This window comes from Sus scrofa, chromosome 16 (genome assembly GCF_054392235.1).
Source record: "Sus scrofa isolate SSC_HxYL_T2T_F1_AM1 chromosome 16, Sscrofa_HxYL_maternal_Yorkshire_Landrace_v2.0, whole genome shotgun sequence".
In the NCBI taxonomy this organism is placed as follows: domain Eukaryota; kingdom Metazoa; phylum Chordata; class Mammalia; order Artiodactyla; family Suidae; genus Sus; species Sus scrofa.
The window spans coordinates 75,678,473-75,692,320 of NC_139398.1; the positions used below are offsets into that span (position 1 = coordinate 75,678,473).

The 13,848-nt window shown below is 48.0% G+C and overlaps 1 protein-coding gene across 1 annotated transcript in view; it reads right to left on the reverse strand.

The window, feature by feature from the left end:
- Positions 1 to 10,958: 10,958 nt before the first annotated feature.
- The window catches only part of ADRA1B (adrenoceptor alpha 1B), a 53,038-nt gene continuing 50,148 nt past the window's right edge, over positions 10,959 to 13,848 (reverse strand). Inside the window, exon 2 of the mRNA XM_013984885.3 lies at positions 10,959 to 12,092. Coding sequence (XP_013840339.1) covers positions 11,485 to 12,092 — 608 coding nt within the window. The 3' untranslated portion in view covers positions 10,959 to 11,484. The remainder of the gene's footprint in view (positions 12,093 to 13,848) is intronic.

Genomic DNA, 13,848 nt, shown 5'->3' on the forward strand with positions numbered 1-13,848 from the left:
TTGTGTGGTTCTTTTTAGAGCCACACCCAAGGCATATGGAGGTTCCCAGCCTAGGTGTCAAATCAGAACTGTAGCCACTGGCCACAGCCACAACCATGCCAGATCTGAGCTGTGTCTGCGACCTACATCACAGCTCATGACAACGCCGGGTCCTTAACCTACTGAGCTAGGCCAGGGATCAAACCTACATCCTCATGGATGCTAGTCAGATTCGCTTCTGCTGAGCCACAACAGGAACTCCTAAATAAATAAATGTATATATATATATTTTGTCTTTTTGCCTTTTCTAGGGCCACTCCTGCAGCATATGGAGGTTCCCAGGCTAGGGGTCTAATCGGAGCTTTAGCTGCTGGCCTATGCCAGAGCCACAGCAACGCCAGATCTGAGCTGAGTCTTTGACCTACACCACAGCTCACGGCAACGCCAGATCCTTAACCCACTGAGCAAGGGCAGGGATCGAACCCGCAACCTCATGGTTCCTAGTTGGATTTGTTAACCACTGAGCCACGATGGGAACTCCCTAAATAAATAATTTTTTAAAAGGTCAGTTCACGATAAGTGCTATAAGATAGGGAAAGCCAGGTAAGGAGCTACAGAGTCAGATGATGTATTTTAGAATGTGTGATCAGGAAAGGCCTCTATGAGCTGGTGACATCTGAACCAAGTCCCCCAAAGGGTGAAAACTGTAAATATCCAGAATAGCGAAGGCAGAGGGTATAGAGCGAGCAGAGCCCTAAGAAAGGAATGTCCCTGGTGTTTTCATCAAGGGAGGCCAGAGTGTGGCTAAAGAAGAGGAGAGAGGGAAGAGTGTAGGAGAGGAGGTGGGAGAAGAAATGGGGGCAGATCATTGCACACAGTGTGGAGTGATTGTGGTGGGAACTCATTGGAAGGTTTGAGTAGGGGCATGGTCTCATTTACTTTGTGTGTGTGTGTGTGTGTGTGTGTGTGTGTGTTTAGGGCTGCACCTGAAGCATATGGAAGTTCCCAGGCTAAGGACTGAATTGGAGGGGCAGCTGCCAGCCTATACCACAGTCACAGCCACACTGGATCCAAGCCTTGTCTGTGACCTATACTACAGCTCCTGACTACACCGGGACCCCGACCCACTGAGCGAGGCCAGGGATCAAACCTGCACCCTCATGGAAACTAGTCAGGTTCTTAACACACTGACCCACAACAGGAATTCCTCTTTTACTTTTCAAAGGGGTCATTCTTACAGCTGGGAAGGGTGGTGCAAATGGACAGTTTTCTAAGGGGGATGCAGGGAAGTGAGTTGGGAGGCAACTGCAGTAGCTCAGGCTGGAGGATGTGGCGGTGGTGGTGGCAGCAGAGGGGATGAGAGGTGAATGGATTCTAGGTGCATTTTGCAAAAGAAGCTAGCCGACCTTTTGATGATTGGTGTGGGGTTTGAGATTCAGAGAAAAGTCAAGTAGACAGAGGGCTATTTGGTTGATGGAATTTGGTGAATGGTGATGCAGTTACTAGGATTGGGGAAGAACCAAGAGGTCAGTTGGGAACTTGATAAATTTGAGAAGCCTATGAAGGGCCTGGGCTGGTGACCTGATTTGGGAGTCATCCCTGTGTGAAGAGAGTTTAAAGCCACAGGAATGGATGAAGTCACCAGACAGAAAACAAATACTGTATGATCTCACATGTGGAATCTGAAACACTGAACTCATAAAAACGAAGAATAAAATGGCAGTCGCCAGGGGATGGGGGATGTGGGAAGTGGGGTGATGTTGGTCAAAGAAGACAAAGTTTCAGATATGCAGGATAAATAGGTTCTGGAGATCTAATGAACAGCATGGTGACTATAGCTAATAATGCTGCCTTGTATACTTGAAATTTGCCGAGAGAGTAGCTTTTAAGTTGTGACATATACACAAAAGGGTAACATGTGAGGTGATGTGTTAATTAGCTTGATTGTGGTCATCATGTCAGAATATATACTTAGATCAAAACACTATGCCGTATATCTTAAATATATACAATTTCCTTTTCTGTCTTTTGAGGGCCGCACTCATGGCATATGGAGGTGCCCAGGCCAGGGATCAAATCAGACCCCTACAGCTGCCGGCCTACACCACAGCCACAGCAACAGCAACAGCAGCACCAGATCTGAGCTGTGCCTGTGATCTACACCACAGTTCATGGCAACGCTGGATCCTTAACCCACTGAGCAAGGCCAGGGATCGAGCGTGTGTCCTCATGGATGCTGTCAGATTCATTTCTGCTGAGCCTCGATGGGAACTCTAAAATATATACAATTTTTACTTGTCAATTGAACTTCAGTGAAGCTGGGGAAAAAAAATCAAACCACAAAGCTCAAACCCTTCCTGCCCTGATTCCCTGCTCTTTCCTAGCATGCCCTCTGTCTCCTTTATAAGTCAAATCTTGGCCAGCATTTCCTTAGCTCTGTCAAGAGAGAATGACCATATTATGGGCACTTGCTGGTGCTACGGGTAATGGTTAGGAGTGTGGGTTCGAGGATCAGGATGTCTCAGTAGAAATCTTAGGTCTTTCCTTTCTTTCTTTCTCCCTTTCTCCCTTTCTTTCTTTCTCCCTTTCTTTCTCTCTCTCTCTCTCTCTCTTTCTTTCTTTCTTTCTTTCTTTCTTTCTTTCTTTCTTTCTTTCTTTCTAGGTCTTCCCTTCTTTACTAGTTATCTGTTGCTATAAAACAAACTTGGTGGAGCAAAACAGCCACAGTTATTAATTATTATCTGTCATGATTGTGGGGGGGGTGACTGAGCTCAGCTGGGTGGTTCTCACTCAAGGGTCACTTACCTGTCTGGTAGGAACATCATCTATGGCCTCTTCAGGTGGCCTGGGCTTCCTTATAAAATGACAGGTGAGTTTCAAGGACAAGCATTTCAAGAAAGGAAGACACGGGGAAACGGAGTCTTTTTTTTTGTTTTTTGTTTTCCTTTTTTGGCTGCCCTTCAGCATATGGAATTCCTGGGCCAGGGATCAGATCCGGGCCACAGTTGTGACCTAAAAATGCCAGATCCTTAACCCACTGTGTGAGACTGGGGATCGAACCTACATCCCAGCACTCCCAAGACGCTGCTGATCCTGTTGTGCCACAGTGGGAACTCCGGAGACAGAATCATTTTACATGACCTTGGAAATCCCAAAGGAGTCACTTCTGCTGCATTCTATTCAAGGAGTGGATAACTAGACTTTACCTCTTAATAAGAGGACGAAGAGCCTGCAGAAGTATTTAAAAACCCCACATCTAAGTCTGAATGCTTAGGCGAGTTACTTAGCTTCTGCAAGCTTCAGTTTCCTCACCTAAAGTAACGGTAAAATGCAGGACTCTGTTCACAGAAATGGTATGAGAATTAAATGAGGAAATATGTGTGCAAATCCTTTAGCACACTGCCTGGCACATAGCAACTGCTCAGCGATAGTGCTTATTCAAGGGATTGGTACATTATTGTCCACCCAGCCTTTGAGGTAAGCATTTGACCCCCATTTTGTGAAGGGTGGGACAGAGGTCCTAGGAGGATGTAACTTTCCTGTCCCAAACATCTTTTCAATTCTCAATAAGGATTCCCCTCTGGGAAGGACAGGGGACACTGGAAAACAGTTACAACTGAGTTTCTGAAGGGTGAGCAGTGTTTCTTGAACTGTGGTTCTTGCACTGTGAAATTAAGTTGGGGGCCACAATTAGCACTTTTTAAAAAGTGACATCTGGAGTTCCCATCATGGTGCAGTGGTTAACGAATCCGACTAGGAACCATGAGGTTGCGGGTTCGGTCCCTGCCCTTGCTCAGTGGGTTGGCGATCCGGCGTTGCCGTGAGCTGTGGTGTAGATCGCAGACGCGGCTCGGATCCCACGTTGCTGCGGCTCTGGTGTAGGCCGGCGGCTACAGCTCCGATTTGACCCCTAGCCTGGGAACCTCCATATGCCGCAGGAGCGGCCAAAGAAATAGCAAAAAGACAAAAAAAAAAAAAAAAAAAAAAAAAAAAAAAAAAAAAAAAAAAAGTGACATCTGAGAGTACAAAATGAGACTATCAGAGTACATTTTGTAAGTAAGATAAACTTTGCAAAACGTTTGTTCCTTCTATCGACAAGCATCAGTGGTTTTCAACTGTGGGCAGTTTTGTCTCCCGGAAGACATCTGGAGAATTGTCTGGAGACATTTTTGACTGCCACAACTGAAGGGGACAGGAAATGCTCCTGACCTTAATTGGGGAGAGGCCAGGGATGCTGCAAAACATCCTACAATTCAAAAAACAGCCCCCTCCCCACCCTCCAGAGATGAATTATTCAACTCAAAATTTCAACGGTGTGGAGACTAAGAAATCCTGATGATGTGAATCTCTTTATCTACATATACTGGGTTGCACCTTGCAATGTTCCATTCCATTCCATGGGTTGCAGGTGTGAGAGCCCCTAGGCTCCAAGACGCCTTGGGAAAAGACTCCTTCCCAGAATCCTTTCACCAAGACATGGTAGCATCTGCCCCTGCTCAGGTGACCTGGGTGCACTATTCATTTCTTCTGCTTTCTTTCTCAGAGTGAGGACATGGATTTAATCGCTAATACTAGTCCAGCATTTCCTATAGTCCAACACATCTCAGTTCCAGGCACTGGCTCATTTATTCCTCATAGCAACTGTGTGAAGAACATTCTATCTATGGCAGTTTTACTAGTGCAGGAACTGAGGCTCAGGGAGCTTAAAAAATCACTTCACTGGAACCACATGCTGGTGAATAGCAGAGCTAGGGTTTGAACTCAGCCCTAACGAGGGCCTGCACTGCCATTTTCCAAGCTATGTTCTGAATGGAATCTAGGCTTGAAACACGTCTATGACACAGACAGATCCAGTAGCAGGGAACACATTCTAGGCTGGGGCCAAGCAGTGTGGCGTCTTGTTCTAACTCTCCCCTTCATTAGCCTGTGATCTGGGAAAGGGACTTTTAGAGATTTAGCTTTCTCATCTGTCAGGTGGGGATTACTGTACCTGCTCAGCCTGTCGTAGGAAAATTGTGCTCTGGCAGCAGCATGGACATGGAACTGCTTGGGCATGTCCTTTAGACACCCACCTTGTCACTTCTCACCTCTTTCAGATGGTTCCTTGTCCAGGTCCTTATTTCTGACCTCTCAGAACCTCCTGTATTCATCAGCTTGGGCTGCCCAACAGACACCACAGACTGGGTGGCTCACCTAACAGACATTGATTTCTCACAATTCTGGAGGCTAGAAGTCCAAGGTCAAGGTGCAAGGAGATCCTGTCCTTGGTGAGCACCTTATTCCTGACTTGCAAGGGGCTTACCTTCTCAGTGTCCTCACATGGCTGAGAAAGGAAGCGCTGGTGTTTCTTCCTTTTCCAATAAAGGCACCAATCCCATCATGGGGGCTCCACCCTCATGACCGCTCCTGAACCTAATTACTTTCCAAAGGCCTCACTTCTTAACACCATCACACTGAAGGTTAGGGCTTCATCACATGAACTTTGGAAGGACACATTCAGTCCATAATTCCTTCTTACAGTCCATCCAGGCTGGAGTCGCTCCTTCCCCCAGGTGCTCTCTCTGTCCGTCTGTGTAGTGATCTCTTACCCCCCAAGAGTGGTCCTGCATCAGTGGCTCTCAGAGTTGCCTTGATCTGCCTCCCATTTCCTCCTCTTCCTTGTCATGGCCTGTTTTCTCAGTCCCCTGTTTCTTTCCCATCTCTATTGAGTCACGTCTTTTAGAACCAGCTCAGATGTCACTTCTTCTGTGAAGCCTTTCTGATTCTGCGCAGATGGATAGGAGCCCTTTCTCCCCTGAATTCTCGGAGCCCTAGATTTACATGCCTCCAACGGCACCTGGTAATCACGATGGCCATGTACTGAGCAATTACCCTGTGCCGAACACAGCCTATGGAAACCGATCCTCACAGCAAAGCTCTACGAGAGGCGTGATTATCTCCCTGTTAGAGACCACGAAAATTGCCTCTCACGGAGGGGAGGTGACTCGCCCAAGAAAACGAAACTCATCAACAGGAGAATTAGAATTTTCACTCAGTTCTGTCTGACTCTGGTTTGAATGCTTAATCCTTGTGTTACACGAACCTCTCTCTACGTTGTGTACGTGTTTTTTTGAGGGCATGTCCGATCTCTTCTACCAGACTGAAATTTTCACGAGAGCAAAACTGTATTTTTTTCTCCTTTGTTTCTTTGGCTCCCAGCTTTGCGTAGGTGTTCAGTGATCGCTTGTAGAATAAATGAAAGAACAAACGAGGGAGAGAAATACAGGGGTAAGTGGTTGCCTGGTTTTAGATGGTATTTGGGAGAGACATAAATGTGCTTCTAACAGTAGCAGCTGGCAGTACACGTGACGGCAGTCACTAGGTTTGAGCACTTTCCTCTGCTCCCAAGCAGTTTTGGAAGCTTATGTACAGATGCTGCTTTTCTGAATGAGGCCATCGGCAAGGGCCAGAGCTGTTTATCTTACTAATCCCAGTGATGTCTCCAGAAATAGATTGTCTCTGAGGAATGTGCTTTGAGGAGAGAACAAAAAGTGAAGTCACAGATTGGTAGAGTTTAGGGATTGTCTCTGGCTTAATGCTTCTGATTGTCAGACAGCACATGGAGGACTAGAGGGGTGGGGACTTAGGCGCTGGGCGAGGGCCAGATGCCTGGCCTCCAGACTCCTGTCTCCATGGAGGGCAAGTGAAAAACATAATAATGGAAACACAGGGGTTTCAGGGAGCCCAGCTGATATTCTTCAGATGCCACTTCCTACGGGAAGGCTTCCCTGACCAGAACTACCCCCTGCCGTGGCTCCCATCATCAGGTTAGAGGTAGGAGCCCCTGCTATGAGCACCCCTAGCACTTGCTCTACTGCTATGGTAGCACTCCCACAATCACCATGGGGTAACATACACTCGTTCATTCTAAGTGCCATATGGCAGGCACTACTTTATTTATTTTTATTATTATTATTTGTCTTTTCTAGGGCTGCACCCGTGGCATATGGAAGTTCCCAGGCTAGGGGTCTAATTGGAGCTGTAGCTACCGGTCTACGCCAGAGCCACAGCAATGCCATATCCGAGCGGCTTCTGCGAGCTATACCACAGCTCACGGCAACACTGGATCCTTAACCCACTGAGCGAGGCCAGAGATCGAACCCACAACCTCATGGTTCCTAGTCAGATTCCTTAACCACTGAGCCACGACAGGAACAACACCCAGCAGGCACTCCTTTAGATGCTGAGGATTACAGCAGTGAACAAAATAGGCAAAAGTCCCCACCCTAATGGAACATGTATTTCTAGTGTATGTGGGGAGACAGACCAAAAATAACCCATAAAACAGGTAAAATACATAACATGCTAAGCAGTGATAAGTGCTACAGAGAAAAATAAAGTGGGAAAGGGCTATTGGAGGTGCAGGATATACCATCCCTAAAGCATCCAGGCTTTCCTCACCAAATACCTATTCTGGCTTTGTCCCTATAGGATGTTCCATAACATTATTTTATTAAATTTCACCTTTCCTTTTAGTTTGGGCTGATCACTGCTTCTTTGAGTAACATGTTTCTCCATCCTGTAGGACATGAAATTCTTTTTTTTTTTTTTTTTAATCTCTTTGGGACCACATTTGTGGCATATGGAAGTTTTCCAGCTAAGGGGTTGAATTGGAGCTATAGCTGCTGGCCTTCCCCATAGCCACAGCCATGCCAGATCCAAGCCACGTCTGCAACCTACACCACAGCTCACAGGGCAATGCTGGATCCTTAACCCACTGAGCGAGGCCAGGGATCGAACCTGTGTTCTCATGGATACTAGTCAAGTTTGTTACTGTGGGGCCACAACAGGAACTCCCAAAATTCTTTTACTCTGTTGTAAACTTGTGTCTTTCTTCTACAGGGTGGACCCTGAGTCCTGAAACCCTGGCATCTGATGAATAGCACTGAATTTATTTTCTTTGTCCTTTTACTCAAATTTTCTAAACTTCATATATCAAAGTAATGAACTGAATAACTAATACCTCTGCTGTCTACTGGACGTTTTCCAAGTGGCGGGTGTGGTATCACCCTCATGATCTCATTTGATCTTCCTAATGTCCTTATGAAGTAAGCACTCTTATTATCCCTAGTTTATAGTTAAAGAAACTGAGGTTTAGACCTGTAGCAGGGGTGGGATTTGAGCCCAGCACTGCAGGAGTAACTATGACCCTTGCCAAGCCACTTTCCTCTCTACTTTGCTTGGAGCATGTATCTCTGTGCATGCCTCCAGGGTGACAAATAACCCAGCAGTGTTTGGGTAGCCAGAGAGGATAAAGTAGAGCTTCTTTGTGGCCTGTTCACTCCAAGGGCTCTTGATGAACTTGGGGCCTTCTCTAAGGCTGACCACAGTGAGGTGACCTGGAGAGGTCAGCATAAGGCAAGCTTTTGCTGCGGGCAGATCTGAAACCTAGCACTCCCCAGGGATGTGAGCCACTGTTTGGCCAAGCTTCCTTCTGGCAAGAGTTAGCAGGCTGCCACTGTCTCCTTGTGCTGCCTGGGTGGCCTCCAAACACCAGTAAAGTGTGAGGTCATTGGAACCGAGCAGCTCAGGAAATACCTTCGGTGCCTGTGGCTTCAGATATCTGAGGTCCAAATTATAACTTGCCTCTGCCCAGTGATTCACAGGTCAGTGTTTATACCACAATGATCTCATTGAATCCTCTGTGCTTCCTGCTGGGCTGTGATGATCATGTCCGTATGAGAGATGGGAAGCAGACCAGAAGAGGCAAGGTGAATCACCAAAAGATACCTAGAGTCAAGACTTGAACCCAAGTCCTACTGAATCCAAGTCCCTTTCACTGGCACTAGACTACAGATCTTCAACTTTATTTTCAAACTTCACCAGAGCTCTCTGGTGTGTGGGGTGGCCCAGTGAATTAGCTGAGGAGGCCAAGGGGGCCAGGCTCTGTCCTCCTTTCCCCACTTCAAGCTGGGCTGCACTTCTATCAGGATTCTGTGTCAGACTGTCTGAAAGATTTGTGTTGCTAACAAAATATTTTCAGAGGATTGCCCCAAACTGTACCTTCTTCCCTGGGAAAGAAGCCTGGGTGCAGACTCTTTCTTCCCTAGGACTCCCTTTTCTCTACACAGGCAAGAAGAGGCCTCCTCTCTACTGGAAGATGCTTTCAGCCCCAAGATGGTGGCACAAAGGAATAAAAAAGTATTACAGAAAGGTAGCAGACCCAGGTCCTAATCCTAGTCTAATGTGACTTTATTTACCTGTCTCTTCATCTGCAAAGATGAGGGGATTAACCTAGACAATTCTGATTGTCTACTTTAGTTCAAATAACTAGTGAATCCAGAATATCATGGATATTTCAATTTTTTGGTATGTGCATTTTTTTGGGGGGGGATGCATACTTATAACTTTCATCAGAGTCTCAAAGAGGTCTGTGATACAGAACATCTAGCTTCTCTGGATATTCTTTTTCTTTTTGGAGTAGCGATGCTAGGAAATCTTATTTCTCCTTGGGGGAAGGGAGAGTTCAAGTTCTAAGAATGATATGAGAAAGCTATTTGCAGGAAAAAAAACAAGGACAGGATACAAAGATAAGCAGAGATTAAAGGTGGGAGCTAGATGAATAAGAGTCTGTGAGGAAACCTAACAATATTGTTGAAGCCCCTGGATCCAGCCATGCCTGATACTCCTATACTTTTCAGCTAAATGAATGTCCGTCCCCACTTAAGGCATTTTCTATTCCAACTACCTATAGAATAAATGACTGATGTACTAATATTATTGGAAGAGGCTCTTGCCATTTGAAAAATTACGACTCTCGACTTAGAAAAAAACAAAGGAAGGAGTTCCCGTCGTGGCTCAGCAGTTAGCGAACCTGACTAGCATCCACAAGGACACGGGTTTGATCCCTGGCCTTCCTCAGTGGGTTAAGGATCCGGTGTTGCCGTGAGCTGTGGTGCAGGTCACAGACGTGTCTCGGATCCCATGTTGCTGTGGCTGTGCTGTAGGCAGGTGGCTACAGCTCCGATTGGACCCCTAGCCTGGGAACCTCCATATGCCGTGAGTGTGGCCCTAAAAAGACAAAAAGACTAAAAAAGAAAAAAGGAAAAAGAAAAAAAAAAAAAGAAAGAGAAAAACAAAGGAAGAGAAAGGGATTGGGGTAGGAGTTTTCCTCTCATACTTTTTTTTTTTTTTTAATTTCAGAGGAGAAAAATACTACCTGTTTTGTTCCCCATCCTTAATTAATTCTTTTAGAAAACCAGCGGCTTTTAGAGGCAGAAAAGATCTTAGAACCAATCTTATTACACAGAAGGGAAGCCAAGATCCAGAGGGATGTGACTTTCTCAAGGTCATGTAGTAAATTGGTCGCAGGCTCTGAGACTAGAACAGAAGTTACCTTCTTCAAGGTATGCTCCTCTCTGTGGGACTTTCCTCAGTGCTCCTTTCCCAGGCAGGCTGGCCAGTCAGCAGAGCTTAGGAGGGTTCTTGCGCCCATGTGTGCTGTATTGACACATGGGTTCTTATCTTGTCCAGAGAATTCTGCATTCTTGCTTTCCTTTTCAGGTTCCATGGGCACAGGCAAACAGTATTTGGTCTAAAGATGTTGTATGAAGTAAGGGACCCAACCTCTATCAGGTGACACGCCCACCTAGGGTGCTGGCCTGGTAGCCCCAGATAAGATTGGAGTCCTGAGGTTCAGGGCCATGCTGGACATTGCCCAGTGTTGCCCACAGCAGGAGGATTCAGTTGCCACTAGGAGTCAAAAGCAGGCAAGCAGGATGTATGGGCCATGTTCAGGGGGTCACTTTCAGCCACAAGGTCAGATTTGTTTAGCTCTGGAAGGCAGGAATGGCAAAGGCAGAAATGGGGCCAACGTGGGTTTGGGGGCAGCAAACCATTGCCCATACGGTTGGTGGGAGAGACCAGGGCACACCTGAACGCGAAGGAAAAGGAAACTCAAGATCCTGCTTGTCACCTGGTTCACAAACTACTCAAAAGCGGAACAGGAGAAACCACCTTTAATGTCCGACTTTGTTTCCAACCCCGCCAAAGTGCCACCGTTCAGGAAGTACAAGGAGGGGCTTGAGAGGTACGAAGTCACAAGACAAAAAACGCCCCCGCTGCCTCCTGGGCGCACACTCGCTCTTGCCCCCGCGCGGGCGGCCCCACACACGCACACACTCACACCACACGTACACCGCACAGACACACGCACGTGTACCCACGGTTAAATACATGTACAGAGGGACTCGTTTAGATATATACACAGAGAGAGAGAGAGAGAGAGACGGAAATCCCGGCCGGCGTCGGGTCCCCCAGGCTCTCAGCATGCTCGGCCCAGCTCACCACGCTGTACCTGGCACCCATGCCCCTGCCAGAAAAGCAGCTGCCCCTCTCCCCGCCCCCCTCCCCCCGTTTCCCCGTGGGGCCCGCGTCTACCGGGCGCCAACACTGCCCTCCCCCCCTCCGCCCCGCCCTCCCCCCAAATGACCGCCTCCCCAGGGATGGAAAGCGGTGCGCGGGGCCCTAAAACTGCCCGGGCGCCAGGGGCATGTTGCTTTTGAAGCCCAGCTGCCCGTTGGCCACATCGGCCGCGGCCTCGCAGCCCCCGTGGCTGGTGTCTCCGTCGGTCCCGGGACTCTCGGGCTCCGTCAGGAGCTTGAAGGTGAAGAGCGGGCCCGAGTCTTGGCGGCCGCGGCGGCCGGGGGGCTCGGGCGCGGGCAGGCTCAGGAGGGCGCCGGGTGCCTTCCACTCTGGGAAGGCGCACAGCTCAACGGGCGGCGGTGCGCCGCGGCCCAGGTAGCCGGGGCTCGGCGAGGCCGAGGGCAGGGTCCGCTGGCTGCCGCTCAGGCAGCTGCCGCTGTCGTCCAGCGAGTCCTTGCGCGACTGCGAGCGCTCCAGCGAGCCGCCGCGCGTCCACGGGCGGTAGGTGTAGGCGCAGCCGCCCAGGCGGCGGCGGCGGCGGCGGCGACGGCGGCCGCGGCACTGGCACCCGAGGATGCGCACGAAGGCGCGCTTAAACTCCTTGCTGGAGCACGGGTAGATGATGGGGTTGAGGCAGCTGTTGAAATAGCCCAGCCAGAACACCACCTTGAACACGTTGTCGGGGGGCTTCAGGGTGGAGAACAGGGAGCCTGCAGGGGGAAGGGGGAGTGGGCAGGGGCGGAAAGACAGACAGCAGTGGGTGAGTAGTCAGCTCCTCTCTTCGGTGTGATTTGCCTAAACCTTGTTAAGCGATGGCATTCCTGCATCCTGGGCTTTGACTAGGCCAGATCCTCTCCCTGGAATACTGACTGCCTTTCCTCTCAAAATAAATGACTCTGACATCCTTTTTTTTTTTTTTTTTGTCTTTTTTTGCTATTTCTTGGGCCGCTCCCGCGGCGTATGGAGGTTCCCAGGCTAGGGGTCCAATCGGAGCTGTAGTCTCCCGCCTACGCCAGAGCCACAGCAACGCGGGATCCGAGCCGCGTCTGCAACCTACACCACAGCTCACGGCAACGCCGGATCGTTAACCCACTAAGCAAGGGCAGGGATCGAACCCGCGACCTCATGGTTCCCAGTCGGATTCGTTAACCACTGCGCCACGACGGGAACTCCTGACATCCATTTTTAAAGCCAACCTCCATCACTTCACCTTCGTTCATAAAACCTTTCCTGACCTAGCTAAACAGCATCCAAACTCTCCTTAACGCTAGATTTCCTAGGGCAGCGCTCACCACTTTCTATTCAAATGATAGTAACAATCACCCACAATTGTACAGCTCTTGGGTCAGAGGCATTGTGCTAGGCGCTTAACCTGTATCATTTCATCGTTCACAGAATGCCATACAGTATTTCCAAGTCAAATATGAGATGTATTAAAGACCTGAAGGTGAAAGATTAAAGGTAAAAGGAGACAAGGCAAGGGATGATTTTACAGATGTAGAGGTGAAGAAAAACGACTTAACGCTTCAAAACGATAAACTACAGGGCAAGAGTGGGAGAAGATATTTACAAAGTCTGAGACAGTCAAGCAATTGATATTTAGATTAAGGACTCTTGAAAGTCAACAAGAAAAAGACAGCAATCCTAGTAAAACGTGGGCAAGGAACAGGAATAGGAACAGGCAGCTTACCAACTAGGAAACCCGAGGGCTAATGAACATATGCTAAGATGCTCAAAATATTAGGTAGTCAAATTCAAGTGAAAACCACAGAGTGATAGACTATATGTTAGGTTGGCAAAAATTTAAAAGCTTGATAGTACCAAGTGCAGGCAGGGATGTGGGGACATGGGGAGTCTCCTGCCTGGTGGGTGGGGGCACAGGCTGTGAGGACCTTCTGGTCCCATTAAGCACACACATACCTCCTGACCTGGCAGTTCTGCTCCAGGATAGAGACCTCAAAGAATTTTCACACAGGTCTATCAGAAGTCATGTACAACTGGGCTCAGGACAGTGTTGTTTACAGTGATGGAGTTGGAAAACACCTGGGTGGCTCTTGCAAGGAATCATGGGAAGGTAGGGTAGGGTATATGTAAGCACAGCAATTATGCAGCAGTCAGAGGTCCTGGATTACTGTCCAAAAAGCTATATGGAAAGATCTTAACTACTCTGTTCTTTGTGGAAAAAAGTAGGAAACAATGAAATTTATAACATAATACTTTTAAAGTAACACACCAAACACCACACACATTTTTCAAAAACACTTTCAAGCTTAAAAAATACATATCAAATACGAAATGGTTGCCTAAGGGTGAGACAGAGGGAAAAGGGAATAGGAAATGAGAATAAAAAGAAATCAATAAAATAAGATAGAGGCCTGAATTAGACTGGTGACGATGTGAGGTGAGGTCCCATGAACTGAGAAACATGATCAACTCATTCCTCTGAATGTCAAGTTCAAAAGCATT